At 34.6% G+C, this 27132-nt stretch overlaps 1 protein-coding gene across 1 annotated transcript in view; it reads right to left on the bottom strand.

Moving 5' to 3' along the window:
* BCAS3 (BCAS3 microtubule associated cell migration factor) overlaps positions 1-27132 on the bottom strand; it is a 574861-nt gene that overhangs the window by 360805 nt on the left and 186924 nt on the right. The window contains exons 13-15 of the mRNA XM_073879584.1: positions 24053-24176; positions 18912-18999; positions 18345-18480 (exon numbers count right to left, since the gene is read on the bottom strand). Coding sequence (XP_073735685.1) covers positions 18345-18480; positions 18912-18999; positions 24053-24176 — 348 coding nt within the window. The remainder of the gene's footprint in view (positions 1-18344; positions 18481-18911; positions 19000-24052; positions 24177-27132) is intronic.

Genomic DNA, 27132 nt, shown 5'->3' with positions numbered 1-27132 from the left:
CCTTCGGCTCAGGTCATGATCCTGGAGTCCCGGGATCGAGTCCCGCATCGGGCTCCCTGCTCAGCAGGGAGCCTGCTTCTCCCTCTGACCCTCTTCCCTCTCGTGCTCTCTCTCATTCTCTCTCTCAAATAAATAAATAAAATCTTAAAAAAAAAAAAAGACTGTATTGCCCTCCTCTGCAGTATGATTCCCAGCTAAATCCATCAATAATAAATGTCTGTCTGGGGTTTACATCCCATCTATTATTCGCTGTTTTATAACCACTAATTGTATATATGATGTCATAGTTGAAAAGCATAAATACACTGAAGGTGTGTTATAAGATAGCGTAGTATATTATACTATAATATATATAAAATAATATACTATTATATATAATATAGTATATATAAAATATACAGTATATACATAAGTATACTATAGATTAGTTGCTTACCTATTAAGACAATACGGTTGATATGGTTCTCAGATATTTGACCTTTTTCACCCTATTTGTTCTATCAAATATTGAGAAAGTATTGTTAAACTCAGTTTTAGGTGTGTACATATTTTAAATCTTCCTGATAATTTGACTCTTGGACATTACTCTAGAAATAGGCTTTGTCTTAACCTATTTTACTTGATATTAATATGGCTGAATTTTCAACATTATTGTATTATTTGCATATCTTTTAACATGCTTGTACTATCATTATATTAATGTATCTATATGCAAAGTGAATCTCTAATAGGTAATTCCTTTAGACTAGAATACAGTAATATTTATTTTTTATTTTTTTAATTAACATACAGTGTATTATTTGTTTCAGGGGTACAGGTCTGTGATTCAACAGTCTTACATAATTCACAGTGCTCACCATAGCATATACCCTCCCCAATGTCCATCACACAGCCACCCCATCCCTCCCACCCCCCTCCACTCCAGCAACCCTCAGTTTGTTTCCTGAGATTAAGAGTCTCTTATGGTTTGTCTCCCTTTCTGGTTTCGTCTTCATTTTTCCCTCCCCTCCCCTACGATCCTCTGTCTTGTTTCTCAAATTCCTCATATCAGTGAGATCATACGATACTTGTCTTTCTCTGATTGACTTATTTCGCTTAGCGTAATACCCTCTAGTTCCAACCACGCCATTGCAAATGGCAAGATTTCATTTTTGATGGCTGCATAATATTCCATTGTATATGTATACCACATCTTCTTTATCCATTCATCTGTTGATGGACATCTAGGTTCTTTCCATAGTTTGGTTATTGTGGACATTGCTGCTATAAACATTGGGGTACAGGAGCCCCTTCGGATCACTACATTTGTATCCTTGGGGTAAATACCCAGTAGTGCAATTGCTGGGTCGTAGGGTAGCTCTATTTTCAACTTTGTGAGGAACCTCCATACTGTTTTCCAGAGTGGCTGCACCAGCTTGCAGAATACAGTAATATTTAATATAATTATTATACTGTGGTTGAATTTTCATGTACCATTTAATATTTGGTTTTTGTTTATCCTGTTTCTTTTGCCTCTGTTCCTCCTCGTCTGCTTAATTTGAATTAACTGAACATTTTTTAGAAATCCATGTTAACTGAATTATTGTCTTTTTAGGTAAAACATGTTGAACCTTGAAACAGTATAGTTCCATGTATCTGCTTCCACCTCAGCACTCTAGGTCCATTATGCTATACTTAACCATAAGTATTACATATACACATGATATAATCCCCAGAAAATAACATTAAAATTTCTTATACATAAATATTACAATTTTAACATTCCTATATATTTTTAAATAAATTTAAAATAGGGAGCAACTGGGTGATAGGCATTAAGGAGGGCACGTGATGTGTTGAGCACTGGGTGCTTTATGCAACTGATGAGTTACTGACCTCTACATCTGAAACTAATGATGGATGGTATGTTGGCTAAATGAATTTAAATATAAAAAAATTTTCAACAGGAAAAATCATCCTTTCCAATTAGAAACTGACCATTTCTCAGATATTTCATTACTTCTACAAGATCCAAGTTTGCTCTGGTTTCATTTCCCGTTAGCGTAATTTTTATTGTGAATGCACTGCCCTTATTTCTCACTCCTTCATTCTTGAATGATACTATTGCTGGATGGAGAATTTTTGATCATCTGTATTTTTCTCTTTCAGTCCTCTAAACATGCTATTCCACTGCCCTCAGACTTCCACGGTTCCTGATGAGATGTAACTTGTTTGTTGAGATGTTATTTCCCTGTGTACAAGGGGTTATTTTCCTCTGGCTGTGTTCCAGATTTGCTCTCTACTTTGGTTTACAGAAAGTTGACTATGATGTTCTTAAACTGGGGTGTTCTCATATCCAGTCCTATTTGGTGTTTGCTAGTCTTTTTGGAAGATTTAAATTGCATCTTTCAACAAATTTGGGGGCTTTCCATCTTTATTTCTTTCTATATTTTTTTCTGCCTCATTTTCATTATATCATCCCTTCCCACACTGATCAAGGCGAATTTTGCCCCAGGATGGATCATATATAGAGTCTCAATCATACCTGATTTGGATGATTTAGATGATGACATTGGAGCTTTTGGGCTAATGATATTTTCAAGAGATTTTAGAGTATATGCTGCCATGCACTGAGACTTTTAGGGATGTTAGTATGGGGTAAATGTATTTTGCATATGGGATGATCCTGAATTTGAGGGATCAGAGGGCAGACTGTAGTGAGGTTAACAGTGGCTTAAAAAAAGACATATTCCGATCCTAATCCCTGGAACCTGCATATAGTACATTATAGACCCAAAGAGTGACCATAACCTTATACACTAAAATGTGATTGAGTTATAGATCTTGAGAGTTTATCTTGGATTATAGGTGTAGGTACTATATGTATTCACATATAGTCTATAAAACACACAGAAGAGAAGACACAGAGAAGAGGAAGAGGAAATGTGACCACAGAGGCAATGGCCGGAGTGATAGAGATGGCTGTAAGGCAAGGAATGCTGACAGCCACTGGAAGCTGGAAAAGGCAAAGAACAGATTCTGCTTAGAGGTTCTAGAGGGAGTGTGGCCTTGCCAACACTTTAGTTTTGGACCTTTGGTCTCCAGGATTGTGGGAGAATCAATTTCTGTTATTTTGAGCCCCTCCCCCAGTTTCATGGTAACTTGTTAAGACAACCGTAGGAAAGAAATATATAGCAAATGTGGATATCCAGAACAATGAGAATTCCATGTTGTGGACTGCCCAGGACTGGAGTTGCTGGGTGGTATGGTAAGTGTATGTTAAGACTTTAAGAAACTTCTATTTTCCGGAGCGGCTGTACCATTTCACATTCTCAACAGCAATGTATAAGAAATCCAGTTCCTCCAACTCACTGACTTTTGAGAGTTCCTTAAAAAGGTGTGGTAGGTACAAGACAGTTTGTGCCTTTTCATTCTATTACCAGTGTTTCTCAAAGAGCAGATATGTTTTGTTTTAATGAACTCTAATTTATCAGTTTTATTTTCATGGATTTTGCTATTCGAGTCATCTATGAGAAATCTGTGTCTAACCCAAGTCACAAAAGGTTTCTCCTTTTTCCTCTAAAAGTTTTAAAATAGTAGGTTTCACATATAAATCTACAATCCAATTTGAGTTCATTTTTGTATATGGGATGAGGTATGGATTGATGCTCATTTTTTTTTTGCACATAAACACCCAAGTGGTCCATCACCATTGTTGAAAAGACTAGCCTTTCTCATTTTGCACCTTTGCCAAAAATCAATTGTTCATATGTACGGGAATGTTCCTGGGTTCCCTGTTGATCACTGTAGCTTTAGTAAGTCTTGATATCAGGTAGTAATATCCCCCCAAATTTGTTTTTCTTTTTCAGCATTATTTTGCCATTATAAGCCCCATGTATAGGGCTTTGTTTGTTTGTTTTTTATCCTGCTGGGCTTTTCATGGGGATTGCATTGAATATACAGATCAATTTGGAGAGAACGGACATCCTAACAATATTAAGCATTCCAACCCCAAAACATGGTTTAACTCTCCATTTATTTACATCCTTACTCTCAGCAATGTTTTATAGTTTTAGGGGTACATGTCTTACATATGATAAGTACATATTACACACTATTTTTTACCTTTAACTCTTTTTTAAATTATCAATTACCTATTGTTTGTTCCTAGTATATAAAAGTGCAACTGACTTCCATATATTGATCTAATACCCTGAAACCTAATTAAAATCACTTATTCTTACTATTTTTGTAGAATCCATTAGATTTTCTATACAATCATATCATCTTTAAATAAATATAGTTTTACTTTCTTCTTTCTGATATGCCAATGGTTCTTTGCAAGGCCTCAGATGTCCTCTGATCTCTCTCCAGCACTGTGTCCTGAGAACCCTATGATCGTACTCTTAGCAATACCTCATCAACAGAGGGAATCTATCCAGCTCCAGCTGGGCTCCCCCTTCCTGCACGACGAGCTGGAAACTCTGTCAAGGCAGTAAGCTGGGGCAATCATAGGGTTTTTCTCATTTGTTTCCCATCTCTCAAGGATCACCATCCTTCATGGCCAGATGTATTATATCTAGAAAAACACTGTTCTTTGATTGCTTCAGGTAGGAAGGTAAATCCGGTCCCTCTTACTCTAGGTTATTTATGCTGATTTGAGTGTTATCTAGTTGTAGCCATAAGACAAAAGAGAGCTTAGCATCCTCCTACCCCACCCTCTTCCCACCAACCTCTCCCTCTTAATCTACAGTGACCCAAAGTGAGGTCATCGTATTAACTCTTTGTCGTTTATGGTGCCAGCTGTTTTACTAAGTACAGTAAGACACAGTTTACATCTATTATTTCTGACATTTCCTAAAATAAATGCTATGAAATAGTCTTTGGCCCCATTTTACAGATGAGTAATTAAAGCTTAAGGAAAATAGAAAATGTATCCTAGGTAATAGAGTTACTCGGCAGCATCCAAGTACATATGGAAGTTGGGGATGGGGAATGGGAAGTGACTGCCAATTGGCAAAAAGTTTGTTATAAAAATGTTCTAAAAGTAGGTCCTGGGGATGGTTGCATAGCTCTGTGAATATACTAAAAAAAAAAAACAACACCGAAATGCACATTTTTTAAAAATGAAATTTATATTCTAAGAATTATATCTCAATAAAGCTAACATTTTGGGGGGAAGGGAATTGACAAAAATCAGAGCATATGGTTATACGTAGGATTGCGAGGTTTAGCAAATAAAAATACAGAGAGTCCAGTAAAATTTGAATTTCAGTATAAACCTAAGTAGGCAATATCTGGACATCCTCATACTAAAATTACCTGTTTTATTTGAACTGACCATTAATAATATTAAATAGCTAGATTCTTTTCACATTGAGAATTAAACCTATAATCTTACCATTTTATAGGACTATTCCAATAAAATTAACACTTATCTGATGTGCAAATGTTTCCCAAGCAAGTTGGCCATTTACTAAAATTAGCATGTTAAGTACTAAAATGACTTGTATCTGCTTGAGTAAGACATTATGGAAGTATATGACAAATACTGTAAGGTTTCACTATATACGTGTGTGTGTGTGTATATATATATATATATATATATATATATATATATATGTATGTATGTATATATATTCCTGTTGAAAACTACGAATATTTTTCTAACTGCATATGTGCCTTATGAGAAAAATTACTGTCAGATGCAGAGGATATACCAAGTCATAGATCACAAAACAACTTAATTCAACATAATTAGATCCACATACTTGAATTTTTTTCCTTGCTTGATTAAAGTACCCTCAGAGTTTTTGGAAGAATCCAGAGTGACATGATTTTGAAGTACTCAAAGACAGTTAGACAGATCATATGCCATATAGATTTCATAATCAGTGCTAAATTTTATATATTGTTTCAAAATAATTTTCAGTAGAAGCTTACAGAAATTAATTTTATGGTCATTAGGTGAGTTTCCTTAGATCTTAATATTTGGTGTTTAGAAACTCCCAATCTCCTAAATTACAGAGTATGACATAGAACAAAATAATTTTAATAATTTCTATTTGGTTTTCCTACATGTTAAATAGGCATAGCATTGGCAGAAGCAAATATTTATACCTACAAACGTTTGCCCATGCACAGGGCACTGTTCTAAGGATGACAGATACCAAGAAGGTTAAGCATGATCTCTATTTCCAGGTTGGATGTATAGGTAATTAAATGATAAATAATGCTGATGCAAATGAGTTACCAAAAAATAGGTATAAGCAAAAAAAAAAAGAAAAAAGTATAAATATTTAAAATACTAAAATTCTAGGAAGTTATAGCTGAAGCAGAGCAGACAAGTGACTGGTGAGGACAGAATAGGTATTATAAAAACAGAGTTAAGAAATCAAATGTAGGGGCACCTGGGTGGCAGAGTCGATTAAGCATCTGACTTTTGGTTTTGGCTCAGGTTGTAATCTCAGGGTCCTGAGATCCAGCCCCACATCAGGCTCTGCACTCAGCATGGCGTCAGCTTGAGTTTCCCCCTCACTCTCTCTCTCTGCTCTTCCCCAACCCACCCCATCTCTCAAATAAATGAATAATTTTTTTAAAAAAAGAAATAAAATGTGCCAGCAGCACATGAAATACTGAATCTTCACTAAAATGTTCATCCAACTGGAAACTTCCAACAAAAGAACCAAATACGAATGGTAACTAAAATAAGAATAAGCAAGTTTAGTTGTGCCAGAAGGTAAGGACGTTGTAAGAGAAATGGAGATATGTCAAAGGACACAGATGTCAAGTTGATAGGTGCCACTGGCCAAATCTGGGATATTCTGAGCTTTAAGATATATAGTTATTGAATGAATATAACCCACTGAATAAAATAGGACTCTATTAACCAAATGATATATATAAATAAAAGAAGTGTTACAAATTTTGGGGGGGGAGGGATATTTACATAATTTAAAATGACTTCCTGTATGAGCTAGCAGTTTTGGGGTAGAGTCTTGGGTTTTCCACATAAAGTATCATATCATCAGCAAAGAGTGAGAATTTGACTTCTTCTTTGCCGATTCGGATGCCTTTTCTTTCTTTTTGTTGTCTGATTGCTGTGGCTAGGACTTCTAGTACTATGTTGAATACCAGTGGTGATAGTGGACATCCCCGCCGTGTTCCTGACCTTAAGGGAAGCTCTCAGTTTTTACCCATTGAGAATGATATTCGTTGTGGGTTTCTCATAGGTGGCTTTTATGATATTGAGGTATGTACCCTCTATCCCTGAAGAGTTTTGATCAAGAAAGGATGCTGTACTTTGTCAAATGATTTTTCCACATCTATTGAGAGGTTCATATGGTTCTTGTCCTTTCTCTTATTAATGTATTGTATCACACTGATTGATTTGCGGATGTTGAACCAACCTTGCAGCCCAGGAATAAATCCCACTTGGTCATGGTGAATAATCCTTTTAATGTACTGTTGGATCCTATTGGCTAGTATTTTGGTGAGAATTTTTGCATCCATGTTCATCAGGGATATTGGTCTGTAATTCTCCTTTTTGAGGGGGTCTTTGGCTGATTTTGGGATCAAGGTAACGCTGGCCTCATAAAATGAGTTTGGAAGTTTTCCTTCCATTTCTATTTTTTGGAACAGTTTTGGAAGAACAAGTATTAATTCTTCTTTGAATGTTTGGTAGAATTCCCCTGGGAAGCCATCTGGTCCTGGGCTCTTGTTTGTTGGGAGATTTTTTATTACTGCTTCAATTTCCTTACTGGTTATAGGTCTGTTCAGGTTTTCTATTTCTTCCTGGTTCAGTTTTGGCAGTTGATAGAACTCTAGGAATGCATCCATTTCTTCCAGGTTATCTAACTTGCTGGCATATAGTTGCTCATAATACGTTCTTATAATTGTATTTCTTTGGTGTTGGTTGTGATTTTTCCTCTTTCGTTCATGACTTTATTTATTTGGGTCCTTACTCTTTTCTTTTTGATAAGTCTGGCCAGGGGTTTATCAATCTTATTAATTCTTTCAAAGAACCAGCTCCTAGTTTCGTTGATCTGTTGTACTATTCTTTTGGTTTCTATTTCATTAATTTCTGCTCTGATCTTTATTATTTCTCTTCTCCTGCTGGGTTTAGGCTTTATTTGCTGTTCTTTCTCCAGCTCCTTTAGGTGTAGGGTTAGGTTGTGTATTTGAGACCTTTCTTGTTTCTTGAGGAAGGCTTATATTGCTTGGAAGAACAAATATTGTTAAGATGTCAAAGCTACCTAGAGGAATCTACACATTTAATGCAATCACTATCAAAATACCATCAACTTTTTCAAAGAAAAGGAACAAATAATCCTAAAATTTGTATGGAACCAGAAGAGACCCCGAATAGCCAGAGGAATGTTGAAAAGAAAAGCAAAGCTGGTGGCATCACAATTCTGGACTTCAAGCTCTATTACAAAGCTGTAATCTGAAGGGGTATGTGCACCCCAATGTTTATAGCAGCACTGTCCATAATAGCCAAACTGTGGAAAGAGCCAAGATGTCCATCGACAGATGAATGGATAAAGAAGATGTGGTATATATACACAATGGAATATTATGCAGCCATCAAAAGGAATGAGATCTTGCCATTTGCAACGACGTGGATGGAACTGGAGGGTGTTATGCTGAGTGAAATAAGTCAATCAGAGAAAGACATGTATCACATGACCTCACTGATATGAGGAATTCTTAATCTCAGGAAACAAACTGAGTGTTACTGGAGTGGTTGGGGGTGGGAGGGATGGGATGGCTGGGTGATAGACATTGGGGAGGGTATGTGCTACGGTGAGCGCTGTGAATTGTGCAAGACTGTTGAATCACAGATCTGTACTTCTGAAACAAATAACGCAACATATTTTAAGAAAAAAGGAAAAGAAGAAGATAACAGGAGAGGAAGAAAAGGGGAGTATGTCAGAGGGGGAGACGAACCATGAGAGATGATGGACTCTGAAAAACAAACTGAGGGTTCTAGAGGGTAGGGGGTGGGGGGATGGGTTAGCCTGGTGATGGGTATTGAGGAGGGCACGTTTTGCATGGTGCACTGGGTGTTATGAACAAACAATGAATCATGGAACACTGCATCAAAAACTAATGATGTAATATATGGTGATTAACATAACAATAAAAAAATTTAAAAAAAAAAAAAAAGATAGAGCACATGCGAAAAAAATTCCCGTGTGTCCACTTGCAGTCCATCCCCTCCCCATTGTGTGGCCCCAGGCAACCACTGACTGGCTTTCTGTCATTATGAATTAATACTGCCTACTTTAGAATTCCACGTAAATGGAGTCACACAATATCTTGTTAAACCTACTGCTGTGGGTAATAGTACTACCTTCGTTTATTTATATTACTGGGTAGTATTCCATTATATGGATATATGATCATTTATATATCCATTCAGCAGTTGTTTATAGTTTTTGGCTATTGTGAAACAAACTCCTGTGTGAACATATGTTTTTATTTTTCTTAGGTGAATATGTAGGAGCAGAACTGCTGGCTCGTATGCATGTTTAACTTGGTAAAAAAAGAAAAAACTGTAAAAATGTTCATCCAAAGTGGCTGTATAATTTTAACTTTCCCATGAGCTCCATAATTCATTAGCATTTGGTACTGTCAGTTTTTTTAAATTTTAATCATCTCAGTGAGTATTTGGTGATTTCTTACGGTTTTAGTACGCCATATTCCTTAATGATCAGTGATGTCGATTAGCTTTCCGTGTGTTAAATGGCTATTTGCATATTTTCTTTTGTGACATGATTGTTCAAATCTTTTACCCAACATTTTTAATTGTCTTGTCTTTTCATTACACATGCATACTTACACATATGATCTATGACTATATGACTATATACATATATAACACTTTCTCCCAGTTTATGGCACCCCACCTCATTTACTTGACCATATCTTTCCCAAGGTCCTTAATTTAATGAAGGCCAATTTTATGGTTTGTGTTTTTGGTGCCCTATCTAAAACATCTTTCTCTATCCCTCCTGGGTCACAAGGATATAATTCTTTTGTTTTCTCTTTGAAGGCTTAGTTTAAGCTTTTAAGTTAAGTCTATAACCAATTTAGAGTTCATTTTTGTGTATGGTATTAAGTAAAAGTTTATTTTTTCCCCACGTGGATATTCCAGTTGTTCCAGTGCCATTGCTGAGACAACTATACTATCCACAGTGAGTTACTTACTATTTTGGTCCCATATCAGGTGACCATGTGCATGTGATCAATTTTTGGATTCTACTCCATCCATCTATAACTATATTTGCCCCAAACCATCCTTTCCAGATTACTATACATTTAGAGTAGGTCACCCACCTCTTTCCAGTTGATTTGACTACGGTAGATCCTTTGAATGTCTATATAATTTTAGAATAAGTTTGTGTTGATTACTTTTGGTTTAACCATTCACTTTTAATAAAGTGAACCATTAGTGGACAATATTAACACAAAATACTAATAGGACATCAAGGCATAAAGTGATTAAATATTTTTATAAAAATATAATCTTTCATAACTGAATGATTTTTCTTACCCGACCATACTGTAATATCACAACATGGAGAGTCCTTACAATGGCAAAAATGTAAAATTTTTAGATAAAGTAGAAGAACTGGGAAGGTAAGGAAGTATTGTTTGGGAAGATTAATTTGACTCCTAACTTTATTCAGGAAAACAACGTATCATACAATTTCAGAGTTTTATAACTCTAAGGACCTTAGAAATAGCATGCCTGACTTCAATTAATAGATATGATTACTGAAACCCACAGTGAGAAAACCAAAATTAAAAGTCTAAAAAGTATTAGCTGTTGTTGTCTACTATTAGTACCAATACAACATTACTGACCACAGAGAAGAATTATAAACACAGATACACACACATACAACTATCACAGACAATCACTGCTAAAAGTTCATAATAAAATACATTTCAAATTGAGGCTAATAGGAATTTGGTAGGGGAGAGGGAAAAAAAGTAAAATATCATGAAAAGCAGAAGACAGAAGGAGAAGTAAAGAGGATATGATATGATGCAGATCAGTCTGCTTGGAACAGATATTTTATGTATTAGGACTACAAAATATAATTTGAAAGGTAAATTTGGAAATTGGGTATTACCACAGGAATGCCTTTTATGTACTTCAGAGATGTGTAAAACAGAATTTTTTAACTTTTTGGGTAGAGCTTATACAGGGGTGTGTTTGTGCGTGTGCACCAAACTACTTAATATATACTTAATATTCATGCAATCTACATTATGTAAGCTACAGCTCAATAAAAATGAAGACAAACCAAAACAAAAACAAGGGTAGGAGAACAAGATAAAATTGGTGGTTTTATAGAGAGTGAATGAATGGAGAGAGAGAAAAGACAGATGCTAAACAGAGCAGTTAGAAAGTTAAAATCCTGCCCCTATGGGGTAGGGGTGGAGGGGGACACAATAAAGCCTAAAAACACAGCAGTCAGAGAGGGATGCATAAGAAATACAGATACATGGTGAGGGGTCAAGAAAGAGGTCAATGAGTCTCAGATGTGCAGCTTGGCCAAATGGGTGGTCAAAGCACCATGAATCATATATTCCAGAGCATACATATGACACTCTAACAGACTTCAGTCAAGGTTCGTTCTAGCGGGGGAGATCAGAAACTATGTAACAATAATTATTAGATGAAAAATAAAAGTGTTAATCATTTAGCATTTTTATTTTGGGTATATTTGCAAATAGGTCAAATATTAGCAAATTACCAAGTGTCTCCGGAAATTAGATTTCATTACCTATCTGCACTATTTCAAAACATGACTTCTTAATTACATTTCAGAAAGACTATTTGTAAGAACAACCACTGACATACAACAAAGATTACTGGGCACCAAGGTAGGGATTCTTTGTATAACCTCACTCTACATATCTATATAGATAAATGTAATGGCTTCTTAGCTCATCAGAAAGATATGGCTTGTGGGGCACCTCGGTGGCTCAGTCAGTTAAGCGTCTGACTCTTGATTTTCAGCTCATGTCATGATCTCAGGATTGTGAGATCGAGCCCTGTGTCAGGCTCTGCTTGAGGTTCTTTCCCTCTCCCTCTCCTTCTGCTCTCCCCCCGCTCTCTTTTTCTCTCTCAAATAAATAAATATCTTTAAAAAAAAAAATGATTTGAATAAAGAGACCAAAAACAACCACCATCAAACGTCCCACAAATCAAAGCTGGGAAAACCAAAAGATCAGTTCATTTTAAATTAAATAATAATTTTCTTCTCTTCTATAGGTACTCTAAATTGTTGTGGGTTTTTTTTTTTTGTAAAACCCATTATATTAATTCTGAATACTGATATGGAATACTGTTTTTACATGTTTCTTTTCATCATCCATTCCAGCACCCAGTCCCCATTCCCATCCCTTCCCATCATAAGTACCCACCCTACTGGGTGTAATGTATGTCCTTTGAAATATATGTATCCTTGAGAAATATTTGCACTGTTTTCAGAACAATGTTCAAAATAATTAACATATGGCGAGAGTATAGACAAATCTGAACCCAGGGAAGGGCCAGAGCATTCTAGAGGAGAGGAAATGGGAAGGGACCACAATTATTCAAGTACTTCACTGCTTAACAACCAGTGAAGTTGTCCTGATAAGCAAAAGTTTAATTCACCGTTGGCTACTTTGCATCTATGTACTTGGCTATAGATATTCTTCTTTACCTTCTTCAAAATTGAATCCTGGATTTCTACTGTTATAGTTATATCTGTTAGAGGTAGTATAGTGTTACAGGTATGTGTGGGTATATATATGTTTGCTTAACATTCTACATAGCATATATATATATATATATATATATATATGTATGTATTCACATCTTTCATTAGTGTGTTTAGTGCTAACTGAGCACCTTTGCTTAATTAACTAAAAATATTATGGCAGTCATGGTGGGGAAGGAGAAGGGCTCCTCCTTACTAGTGGACACCAAGGACTCGGGGCTACATTAGGACTTTCATGGGCTCTGGGCATTTTTGCCTTTATGGGCCCCCTCTTCAATGAAAAAATATTTAAAATTATATTTTATGATTACAGTTGCTGGTTTTAAACATATATTAAAGTATCCCATTAGCTTGAAAGTTTTTGTAGGTTTTTTTGCTTTCTTAAACATTTTGGTGGGACCACAATACTAGCTTGGGCCCTAGGTATGATGCCTACCTACTATACTTTATGGTAAGTCGAACCTGCAAAGTTACCACTGACTCTCACACGAGTCCTGTGCCACAATGAACATAGAGCAAAGAGAACAAATTCTGCAGGGAGTAATCCATTACATGAGTAAAACACGTCATTTTATGAGATGATGACAGAGGAGAGTAACTACAAATCTAGAATGGAAACAGCTCCTTCTTCGGGGGAAAAAAATAAAAGCAATAAACTCTTCAAGCTGCGTTTGCATTGTTAGTGATACAGTATAAGTGACTGGCAGTAATAAACCAGAAGCTGTCAGATGAGAGGAAAAATCTGAAGCCACATAATTCTGTAAATCTGTGAGGCATTATATATGTTAACAAAAATCAAGATAAGGTATTTTTCTGACCACTCACTGCGATCAATAGGGAAAACTGCAAAAGAAAAAAAAAATCCAACCTAAACTTTTTAAATGATTAACCCAAGACCACCATCACCTTTCAATATATAGCATTTAATTAACCAGAAAAATTTCAAGTCTGTTAAAGATGCAGTCAAGCATCCAAAGAGGTACATGTTTAATCTACTTTACTACAGACCCAACATTCATTTTCCTCTTATTAATGGATGGAAAAGCAATTTCCCTGCCAAGGAAGGGCAATTATTTAAAATGTAGATGTGCTGTACTTCACAGCTCTCAGCTGGCAGAAATAACGCCTCTGGAAAACAGATCAATTATTTACCAAACTAAAGACAACAGGTCTATTTTAGAAATGTCAGGCTTACTGCAGGGAGTTGAGTATTTCATTATTCTGTTTCTAATTTCCAATTAAACTAATAAAAAATACTTGCCTTCTTTTATGTCAAAGACAATATACTTAATAATATGCCAATCTAGTGTACTTAGTTACAATATGATACAATATGATACATACTTAGTTAAAATATGATACATTTTCCACAAGATATTTTTAACATTTATGTTATATATTTCAATCTTAAATTTAAGTGATATGTTTCTTCATTTAATACAATTTGCCCTTGGGGATCACTCCCACAATTGAGGGGAAAAGACAATTCTTGCTCAAACCACAAATGAGAAATAACTTGGTTTTATTCAACAAATGAGTAATTACATTGAATTAATGCCCTTATCTCTGCCCTGCCATAGTTTTTCCATGATTATAATGATAGAAAAAAATTAATTAATGTAATTATTCAGGTGAAAATTATGGGCTATGTGAAAATTACCAGGCTAATAATAAATAATACCTGGGGACAAAGTAAAAGCTTACCTCTAGCAGAAGACATGTTCAAAGGATACTCTCGATGGGTATAAATAAATTTAAACTAGGATAAGGTAGGTTAATAATAATAAAAACAATGCCAGCTAAATTTTGTGAGGCCTCACTATGTTTTTGGTATTGTTTTAGGCACCATTATCACCCCTCATTTCATTGATGAGCAAACTGAAGTTCTGGGGGTGATCCAAGCAGATTAAGTAACTTGCCCAATTAAGTGGCAAGTTGGGGGGGGCATGACATTTTATTTAGAGTCAGGCAGGTCTTTACAAAATGATATTTAAAGTGGGACTCAAGAGATAAAGAGGAGTTATCCCAGTAAAAAGAGGATTTCAGGCAGATGAAAAAGGATGTAACATGATTAAGGAGAAAAACAGTGTGGCTAAATGTTGGAGGGAAAAGGTAGGAGAACAGGTTGAAGCAGTAAAGTTGTGCTGGGTTATAATATTTTTAGACAGCACAATACAAGATGAGGTCTCATTAACGTTTAACATTTCTTCCAAAATATTTGAGTATCTTAAAAATGGAAGTAAACACATGGGAAAAGTATGATACAACAATCACAAACAGAAGAACCTAGAATTGGGCTGTGACCAAATAAGATTTTTTAAAAACTAAGAGTAACTGAATGGTTCTTAGATCTACTGTTACGAACCCAGTATTTGTGTAGCCCCCAAATTCCAACATTGAAAGTCTTAGAAACCCAGGCTCTATTTGGAGATGGGATCTTTAAGGAAGTAATTAAGTTTAAATAAGATGATAGGGTGATCTGATATGATTAGTATCCTTAGAAGAGCCATCACAAACCCTTGTACACTACTAGTGGGAATGTAAATTGGTGCAAGCACTGTGGAAAACAATATGGAAGTTCCTCAAAAAAAATTAATAATAGAACACCCATATGACATATGCACCCCTATGTATAGTGCAGCATTATTTATAATAGCCAAGATATGGAAGCAAACTAAGTGTCCATCAATACATGAATGGATAAAGATGTTATATATACTTATATATAAAATAAGGAATATTACGGGCGCCTGGGTGGCTCAGTTGGTTGGGCGACTGCCTTCAGCTCAGGTCATGATCCTGGAGTCGCGGGATCGAGTCCCGCATTGGGCTCCCTGCTCAGCGGGGGGTCTGCTTCTCCCTCTGACCCTCTTCCCTCTCGTGCTCTCTATCTCTCATTCTCTCTCTCTCAAATAAATAAATAAAATCTTTAAAAAAAATAAGGAATATTACTCAGCTATAAAAAAGAATGAGATTTTGCCATTTGCAGCACGGGTCTAGAGGGTTACTGTGCTAAGTGAAATAAGTCAGAAAGAGAATTACCATACATCCCACTTAAATGTGGAGTCTAAAAAAAATGAAACAAATGAACAAATAAACAGAAAACAGACTCTTAAATACAGAGAACAAACTGATGGTTGCCAGAGGGGAGGTGAGGGGAATGAGCAGAAGAGATGAAGGTTAAGAGGTACAAACCTCCAGTTATAAAATAAGTAAGTCAGGGAGATGAAAAATGCAGCATAAGGAATATAGCCAATAATATTGTAATAACATTGTATGGTGACAGATGGTAACTACACTTATCACAGTGAGCACTAAGTAAGGTATAGAATTGTCAAATCAAGATGTTACACACCTGCAACTAATATAACATTGTATGTCAATTATACTTCAATTTAAAAAAAACAAAAATTAAAATTAAAATTAAATAAAAATTTAAAAAGAGAGAAAGAGACCACAGAACTAACTTTCTTTCTCTCTCTCCCTGCTCCTCTGCACCAAAGAAAAGCTATGTGAAGACACATTGAGAAGGGAAGGTGACTATTTGTTAGCCAGGAAGAAACACCTCACTAGAAACCAAATCAGCTGGAATCTTGTTCTTGGACTTCTAGCCTCCAGAACTGTGAGGAAAAAAAAATTCCATTGTTTAAGCCACCCAGTCTGTGGTATTATACTATGGCAACCCAAGCTAATACATGTACACAGGTTACTGTCTACATCTAGTGGTCCTCGAGAACATTTTACCTGCTCCAATAACCAGCAAAGAGGATTTCGGGTTGAACGTGTGAAATCAAAAGACTGTTGTTGTTACCCTATAACAAAAACAAAACTGATAAAAAACAAAACCAAAGTTCTTTAAAAATCTACTTGTAAGTTCAATACAAAAAACATAAAGAAAATTAGTTTCTCTTACATCAGGCAGAACAGCAGAAGGAAAAAAAATCCACAATATGTGAGGGTAAGAAGAACTCAGCAACCTTTTCAAAAACTTGCAATGGCTCTATTGAGCTGACACCACAAATTAGAATGCTGCCCCCAAAAAGTGCAACTCTGTACCCAACTAATTGAGAGGATCAAGATTAATAATGCTAAATGGGACACCTGGGTGGCTCAGTCATTTAAGCATCTGCCTTCGGCTCAGGTCATGATTTCAGGGTCCTGGGATTGAGCCCCACGTCAGGCTCTGTGCTCAATGGTGGGGTCTGCCTCTCCTCTCTCTCTCTCTCTCTCTGTGCACATGGGCTCTCTCTCTCTCTCAAATAAATAAATCTTTTTAAAAAGATTAATAATGCTAAAAGCTGTGAACAAAGAAAGAGAGCTGATAGTTGCTAGCAATTAAACAGACAACTGTCAAACTAACCTATCCTATCTAGTTGAAACGTTCCTGAAAATTATGGGCAAAATATAGATATTTCCATACAGAAAAAAGCTAAAAAGTCATCTTCATCAGAGAATCCAGAAATATCCCACAGAAGTATGTTACTTTAATGAGAAAAGTGCAAAAGAAATTCAATGGAGAAAGAATGGGATCTTGAAAAAATGATGAAGTATCAACTGTATATCCATAGCCAAAAAACAAAAGCAGAAACAAAAAACAGATGAACCATGACCTAATCCAACACATTATACAAAAACTAACACAAAATGGGGGACCTGGGTGGCACAGTCGTTTAAGTGTTCAACTCCTGACTTTGGCTCAGGTCATGATCTAAGGGTCATGAGATCAAGGCCTGCATCGGGCCCTGAGCTGGGCATGGAGCCTGCTTAAGATTCTCTCTCCCTCTCCCTCTGCCCCACCCCCCAAAAATAACACAAAATGATAAATTTAAATATAAAATGTAAAACAAGAAAACTATTAGAAAATCACACAGGAGAAAAATCTTCAGGTCCCAGATTGGTGCACATTTTTTAGGCATGAACACGAAAACCCAACTAATTTTTTTTTTATTGATTTGACAAAAAATAAATAATTTTGCTCAGCAAAAGACCCTGCTAAAAAGATAAAAACACAAACTCCTCACTGGGAAAAAATATCTCCAAATCACCACTATTACCCATATCCAACAGTATTTATAAAATAAAAAATGGTGAGAATAGCAAATACCAGCAAGGATGCAGAGAAAGCATGTCTAGAGGATTAAAGGAAAGTATGAGAACTATGTCTCACCAAGTAGAGGATATCAATAAAGAGATATTATAAAAAAGAAACAAATAGAAATTCTGGAATTCAAAAGTACAATAACTTCAATAGAGGGGCTCACATAGCAAATCTGAACCTGGCAGAAGAAATCAACTGAAATTATCTAGTTTGAGAAAAAAGAATGAAGAAAAATGAACAGAGCCCCTGAGACCTATAAGACACCATCAAGAAGATTAATCGATGAGTAGCAAAGAAGGAAAAAGAGGCAGAAAAAATGTTCAAAGAAATAATAACTGAGAAGTCCCAAATACGATGAAAAACATTTAGGCAATGAAACTATTCGGTAGGATACTACAAAGGTAGGTATTTGTCAATTTTAATTTGTCAAGACACAGAGAATGTGTGAACACCAAGAGTGAACCCTATGGTAAACGACAGACTTCGGTCAATATACGTTCATCATCTGTAACCTTACTCCCACTGTGGTGTGGAATGTCAATAGTATGGGCAGTCTGGGGTGAGGGCAGGATTATATGAGAGTTCTCTGTACTTCCCAATTTTGCTGTGAACCTGAAACTGCTCAAAAAAATAAAGTTCATTAATTTAAAAAAAAAAGCTCTCTAGAAAACGTTACTCATTGTGTATTTAAATCATTAAAAGCAAGAAATTTACACCACCCAAAGTGAAATCTGTCCAGATTTAAGCACTGGAGGTCTCTCTGGTACTTCCAACCAAATCATAAATGTTGCCACTAAAATATTTGTTTTAATTCAGGACTCACAGCCACAGCTAATAAACAAGAATGGGAAGGAGAAATTGAAAAACAAACTGCGTGCAGCTGCTGAACTACAAGTTTCACAACACTATTTAATGGCAGCCCTTAATTTCTTTGCTGAATAGGCCCCATACAAGACCAAATGGACCATGGACCAAATGATCATGCAGTCAAACAACCTACATTTTCTCCGTAGGAGAAATGGAGTGTTATTTCATTGTGTACATTTTACATTGCTTCTAAAACAACAGGTCTGGTTTCTTCTCGAATTCTGATGTATGTCCAGGATATTTTAATAATTCTGTCATCCAAAAATATGCCTTTCCAAAAAAAATAAAAGAGACTAAGAAATTTATTTACATTCATAAGTATAACAGGGATATGTTCAGGTAAAGTTGTTAGAGAAAGATCAGGTTCAAAAACAAAAATACACCATCAACGTTTTTGTTACGTTTTGTTTTGCTTTTTTTAATGAACTTCCCTAAACTTGTAAAAAGTATTCTAACAAGCACTATTGTTATTATTGGCCACACCATATACCCCATGGAAAAGCCTTTAACCAAGTAAAAGAATTATTAAAGGAGCAAAACTGTTAAAACTCACTGATAGAAATAAATTTAGAAGCACGTATGGATACATGTAAAGAAAAACTGGAAGGTGTTACTAGAGGATCTACAAGTTATATTTTGAAAAGGCCCAATTAAGTAAAAAAAACTGTAAGTACTGTGTTAAGGCCCACTTAAATTACATACCTTTCCACAAAATACCAATTGATAAAAGTTCAGAAGCTAATAAAACTAATTCAACCAGAGAACAGAAAACTGTCTCATGTTATAACATAAGTAAATTTATTGGAGGATTTAAAGATCAATAGAAAATACATCATTTGATCTTCCCAAAATATTTTTTAAAACTGTAACATAAGTAACTAAAGGGGAAAATAACAACCACTAAGGTATCATGCATTTACAAATGGCAATGCAGCCTCTTGCTTCAAACATGTCGTATGTATGTAGGTATATATGTCTCAATCTGAGAGGGTTAAGATAAAACAAGAAATGTAATACAGAAACTATACAAGCAAAATAAAATGTCACAATCACAGGAGCTGGATAATCATTAGCAGCCACAGCTGAATCCAATATCATTATATAAGAAACTCAGTCACCAGTTTAAAAAAAAAAAAAGTTGAGGCTTTCAAATCAGTGAGAATTGAATCTTTTATAGACACACTCACTTATACTCAAGCCATAACAGTCATATTCTGAGTAGCAAAAATACTCAGAGCTGAACAGTAAATAACTAAGATGAATTGCAAGCAGTTGCATGAAATCTCCACCATCTTCTATGAAAGATTTTGCAAACCAATTTTGTGAGTGGTTGCTGAGTTATGAACCCTCCATTTAATTCAAATATTTAAACAGGTACAAAGCATTTATAAAATGTTGCAGAAATGATGACACATTGAAAAATATATCTGCCACATAATAAACGGATGAGTCCACTGTATAGACTCTGCTCCACAATCTATGTCAAATGTGCCATATTTTTCTTGCCTCATTCATTCAACTAATATTTATTTATATACCAGACACAGAATCATTATTCCCTAGCTAACCATCTTTTAGGTTACAGATTAGAACTGACTTCCTTTGAAGAACGTTCCCCAGTAGTCGAAACCAAATTAATATGCATCTCCTGGCATCTGTCCTTAATCTACAAAGGATTTTCCTTCCTTGTTTTAAGTCTCTATCACATCCACAGATTCCATGAGTAGGGAATGTCACTTGTTAACTCAATCACCAAGCCTGAGCCAGGCAATGTGAATGGCATCTCCAGTGAAAGTGCTAGCTTCCAATGTGTTTAGCCAGGTGAAATCACACCAAACATAAACCTTTGGATAACAGGCTCTTAAACATTCTAGTGCCATGAACCTTTTTAGCAACATGGTGAAGCCTAGGAACATCCTTCTCAGAATAATATATTTTTAAGACAAAGTAAAATACTTGTGATTTTAAAAACTGACATGCAGAATATGTGCTTTTTGTCATATATTAAAATATAGGGTCTACCATAATTTTGAACCATAAGCAATATTGAAAGAATTATATAAATAAGATAGAAATGATATGAAAACATCTGTTATTTTTATTGCTCATAAACTCATCAGTACAACTAGTATTCCATTGGTTTATTTTACATATTCATAAGTGAAGGAAATTTTCATCAGAGATTAGAAAAAATAAAGATGTAGTTTTTTCCTAAGTCCACATACTCTCTGAATTCTATCCATGGACTTCCCAGATCTTAGATAGAAGTTAAGAAGCCTCATTTGAGATTCAAGAAAAAAAATAAAAGAGATCTTAAAACTCATAAAATAGTTCTCACAAAATGATCTTCCCTTCAAGAAATTACAACAGTCAATGTAAGATTGACTTAAGAATACAACAGCAGAAGAATGTCAATTTATATGTTTTAAAGAGGTTATACACACATCAAAGGAATGATCTATAAAAGAAATAACTGATAAGCTGGACTTCATTAAAATTAAATAATTCTGATCTTCAAAAACACTTTCAAGAGAATAAGAAGACAAACTAAAGACTGCAAGAAAATATTTACAAAACACATATCTAATACAAGACTGTTATCCAAAATATACAAAGAACTCTTAAAAGTCAACAATTAACAAATGAACCACCCAATTAAAAATGGACAAAAGATCTGAACAGACACCTCATCAAAGAAGATACACAAATGGCAAATAAACTATGGTATGTCCACACAATGGAATGTTATTCAGCACTAAAACGAAATGAGCAATCAAGGCATGAAAAGACATGGAGGAGATTTAAATGCATATTAGTAAAGGAAGGAAGCCAATCTGAAATAACTATATACAGTAAGATTCCAACTATGTGACATTCTGGAAAAACAAACTATGGAAACAGTAAAAGGATCACTGGTTGTGAAAGGTTGAGGGAGGGAGGGATGAACAAGAGCAAAGGGGATTCTAAGGGCAGTGAAACTGTTCTGTATAGTACTATAATGGTGGATACATGCCATTATATATTTGTCAAAATTGACAGAATGTAGAACACCAAGAGTGAACCCTAATGTAAAGCGGAACCCAGAGGTTAGGTAAGGAAACAAGTATTTAAAGAAATGATTATCCCAAGATAAATTATATCATAGAGTTATACAACTAGTGCGTTAGGAACACAAAAAAAAGTAGGTGTAAATATAAAAATTATTAATCTTACCATAAAACACAAATTTGGGGATTCAAATAGAAATAAAATAAAAAATGTACATCAAAATTATGAAATCATAGAAAACTGGTTTTCCAGAACTCACTGTTAGACAATGAAAGAAATAACTAAAACATTCCTTAAGTTATATAGGATGTTCTTATTTTAATGGAAAGCCACAGGCAGGAAAAAAATACAGTTTCCAATGTCTGAAACATTCTGACTATGGTAATATGAAATATACATTAATACAAAGGAGATTTGACATAACAGATGGACTATCAAAATGAGTCATACTGGTTACTCCAAGTGGAGTGCTGTAAGTGACATAACTTCCAGATTGTTTCTTCAAATTTAACTTAATTCCCATAACATTCAGAGCATTTCCATAAATCTTTGTCTTCATTAATTAAATCAATCCTACTGATCAACAATCACTGCAAAATCTTCCTCTCTATCAAAAATGACTAATTAAGATATTAGAAGGGAGATTATTCAAAATACTCTATATTATCCTCTTACCATCATTCTTTATTTGAAAAGATGAAAAGGGAAAAAAGATGGGTCTTTCCATCAATTTTAACTAATAGGATCATTTCTGCAGAATAAGATAAAAATGACAATCTCTTTAGATCCATCAACCAAAGGGATAAGATCAGAAAAGATTGTAAGTTTATGAAGATTATTTCAGCTCTGAAAGCAAAAGAGCAATTTTATCTTTTACTTAAAAACAAAGTATTTTAAAAATAGCTCCACTAGAGTGGAATTATACCACTCTAAGTATTAAATCAATTCCTAACCATGAAAATCAGTAAAGAGAAAGAATTAAACGTGTATCTTGCCCTTTACATACGCGAGAACTATGGTTCATTCCTGGTTGATGAGAAAAAACTCTTTTTAATAGAAGAACAGCAGTTAATCATGCAGAAAACATGACAGAATTAGAAAAACCACCATTCTACAGCCTTCCACATAACAACACTATTAAATAAAAAGTTGTTTCAGAAATGAAGCCAAAATAACACTCTACAGATTACTTGCTAATCTCCACAAGAAAAACCTATCTCCAAAATGTAGATATTTTGATGGGCTACTAACATATCCATGTGATCAAACACAGTATCATATTACATTATTTTGCAGGACACATTTTTGAGATAATTGGTAAATTTTAGATTATGGCTTGGATATTAGATAATATGATGTGTTAACTTTCTGAACTACAATATCTGCTTACATGGGAAAAGGTCCTTATTCTTAGGAAATGTATGATTAATTTGTAGTCTGGTGAAATGTCATCAAATATGTAACTTAAATTCAAATGATTCAACAAAATACAACATGCCTGTGTATATATATATTACACATATATGGCTGTACAAGTATATTTATATATACATACGTATACATATATATTTATTTCTTATACATATGAAATGTGAACACCTATTTATTCACAGGTCATTATTATACCATCTTTTAAATCTATTTTTTATCATTTTGATATATTTTTATTTTTGTTTTTTTTATGTTATGCTAATCACCATACATTACATCATTAGTTTTTGATGCAGTGTTCCATGATTCATGGCTTGCGTACAACACCCAGTACTACCTTTTAAATCTATTTTTACGTTTGAAACCTTACATAACAAAAAGTTTGGAAAGAAAATGAAAAGTAGTAGGGCATTCCATACACTATAACATCTCTCCTTAGCAAATGCCTTAAGAACAAGCAAAAAAACAGAAACTACCACCAAAAAACAGGGAAAAATACAAATAGCTTATAATATGTTACAAAATGAAAAGGAAACTTGAAGTTACAAAGAAAGTGCCACTTACATACACTAATATGTAGTCTGGAATATTGAAATTCTTGGCTTAATTATGATACAGAAATTAATGTAACTCAACAGCATTGTTTACCACCTTCTTGAGAGCAAAACTAATACTTAGAGGATTTCTAAATTTTTATTTTAAATTCATTCATTCAAGAACCACTTACTGAACACTACTTACTTTTTTGATATACAATGACCCATATAAGAAAAGTCAGATTCCATATTTCATATTTTCCATTTCTAAAAAAAAAATTGGTTGAAAAATCCATGATATAAATGGCAAAAAAAAAATTTTTTTTTAAATAACATACCACTTGTATTAAACGCCATACAGCATACTGGTTTTTCATGAGCAGGAAAGTGGGCCACAATACCATCACTGTCAGAATCCTCGCTCACAAGCACCTTTACAGAAAGAAAGAAGGCAAATGGAAGTTAAGCTTTACTTACCAATCACTGAGCCTGAAGATATACACAACTACCCCACGACACCCCTGACCAAATAACATGCTTCCACTATATTGGAAGACTATTCTTGTCACTGTAAGGTGAGAAGGCCACTTTAGGACTGAGGAAAAGATATATGCCCCAGCAGATCAATCATAGAAACTCTAGAAACAGTTGACTGGCTTTACTGTAAATGATAGAGACAATAATTTCTTGAAGTAGAGGTTCAGAAGAAAACAAAAAGCATAAAGTCAGCCATGGAGAGCTTCATCCAAAGAACATACAGTTCTCATTGTGTTATGGCCTGCTGGAAAATGCTTGCTCATGACTAGATCATTATCAGGCCATGATATTCAGACATAAATAATTTAATCTAGAAATATTTTTTAAGATTTTATTTGTGAGAGAGCGAGCACGCGTGCGCGCAGCACAAGCGATGGCAGTGGCAGGCAAAGAGAGAAAGAGGATCCCTGCTGAGCAAGGAGACTGATGCAGGACTCGATCCCAGGACCCTGAGCTGGAGGCAGATGCTTAACTGACTGAGCCACCCAGGCGCCCCTAAATAATCTAAAGTACACCAGGAACTAATCCTACACCGGCAGCATTAATTTTTCTTTTAGTGTTAAAAGTTTTACAAAGGTATGATTCACATACCATTAAAGTTGCCTATTTTATGTTTATAATTCAATGATTTTATACAATACTATAACCATTACAACAATCCATTATACAGAAATGTCTAATTTGTCATCCTTTCCTATCTTAATGCTTTAATTTTCTTGCCTTATTGCTCTGACTCAAACCAGCAATTCAGTGAAGCCACAGATTTATCAATTTTTTGTGCACAGATCATTGTTGCCATCTTAACAATATCTGAGTGTTTAGTTCAGTATACTAAGTACACTCAGACTGTTGTGTAACAGATTTCTAGAACTTTTTCATCTGCAACACTGAAACTCTATACCCACCAAACTCTATACCCACCCAACTCTATTCTTTCTCCTCCCTTCCTAGCCCTTGGTAACCATCTTTCTATTTTGTTTCTATGATTTTGAGTATTTTAGAGAGTCAAAATAATGGAAAGAATAGAGTATTTGCGCTTTTGTTACTGGCTTATTTCCCTTAGCAAAATGTCCTCAAGGTCTGTCCATGCTGTAACATGTCATGAGATTTCCTTCCATTTTAAGGCTGTATAACATTATTATATAGTATGTATATATCACATTTTTCTTTATCCATTCACCCTGAGATAGATATATGGATTGCTTCCACATCCTGGTTACCATGAACATGCTGCAATGAACGTGGGTGTGTAAATATCTCTTGAAGATGCTGCCCTGAATTCTTTTGCATATTAACCCAGAAGCCAGATTGCTGGATCATATAATTCTATTTTTAACTTTTTGAGGATCAATTTTGTTGATCTTTGCAAAGAACCAATTTTGAATTTTCCCCAATATTGCACTGTTTGCTTTTTTTTTTTTTTTTTTACTTCTGTTCGTATCTTTAGTATTTACTTCATTTGTTTTGCTTGGTAATAATTTGCTCTTTTTCAGATAAGAAAAAGGGAAAAGCAAAGACTATTAGTTTCAGACCATTTTTCTTTTCTACTGTAAGCATTTAAAGCTAAGAATTTCCCTCTATGCAAGAGAATAGCTGCACTTATAAATTCTGATATGTTCACTTTTTATTTTCATTCCATTCAAAATATTTTCTAATTTCCTAGAGATTCCTTCTCTGACCCATGAGTTATTTATAGGTAGGTGTGTTGTTTTATTTCCAAATATTGGGAGATTTCCATAATTTCATTCTATTATTGATTTCCATAGTTCACAGGGAACATACTTTGCATGATTTTAATTGTTTTAAAGCTATTTAGGTTTGTTTTACGTCCAACCATAAGGTCTATCTTGGAAAACATTCCAGATGTTCTTGAAAAGAATACAAATTCTACAGGTTTGGGGAGGGAGTGTTACACTGTGCTGGTTGATAGGGTTAATCAAGTCTTATATATCTTCACAAATTTTGTCTAGTTTTTCCTATCAATTATTGAGAGCAAAGTATTTAAATCTCAAGCTGTAAATGATAGCTATAATTTCTCCTTTTAATCTGCTGGATTTTGCTCAATGTTTGTTGGGCTATGCTGTAGGTGTTTACACATTAATATTTGTTTTATCTACCTATTACACTGGCCCTCTTTTTATTATGAAATATCTTTCTCTCTGGCACTATTTCTTGACTAAGGTATTTTGTCTGATATTAATATAGCCACTCTCGTCCTATTATGGTTATTGTTTGCATGGTACATTTCTCCAATCCTTTTATTTCAACCAATTATATCTTCAAATCTGAATGATTCTGGTCTGATAATCACTGTTTTTTAACTTGAATCCATTTATAGTTAATATAATTATGCACATAATTGGATTTAGGTCTGCCATTTTGCTATTTATTTTGTCTCAAGTGTTTATTGTACTTCTGATCCTCTTTTTTTGTGTTAATTATTTTTAATGTCACCATTTTAATTCCTCTGTTGATTTTTTGGAGTAATTTTTTAGTGGTTGCATAGGTTACGAGGTGCTACATGGATTACAAGATTGTCCATTAATTACAAACTTAATTGCAATAAATTATAGCTCCTTGCTCCAATATAGCTGTATTTCCTCCCCATTCCTTTATGCTACTGTTGTCATATGTATTATCAACTGAGAAACAGGTTATAATTATTCCCTAAAACAACTGTCTACTTTTTTTAAAAAAAAATTAATGGAAGAGAAAGATAAATATTTATATATTTCATTTCTTCAAATGTCCTTCTGACCCTTTATCACCTCTCTTTCTGAGATCCCAATTACACACATGTTGGTACCCTTGATATTGTTCCAAAGGTTTTGAGGCTCTATTTATATTTCAC

The sequence above is a fragment of the Callorhinus ursinus genome, unplaced genomic scaffold (assembly GCF_003265705.2).
Source record: "Callorhinus ursinus isolate GAN/ISIS: 27379988/994484 unplaced genomic scaffold, GSC_fseal_2.0 scaffold34, whole genome shotgun sequence".
Taxonomy (NCBI): Eukaryota; Metazoa; Chordata; class Mammalia; order Carnivora; family Otariidae; genus Callorhinus; species Callorhinus ursinus.
Note: the sequence above shows the minus strand (reverse complement) of the source record. Positions and strands in the feature narration are given on the sequence as shown.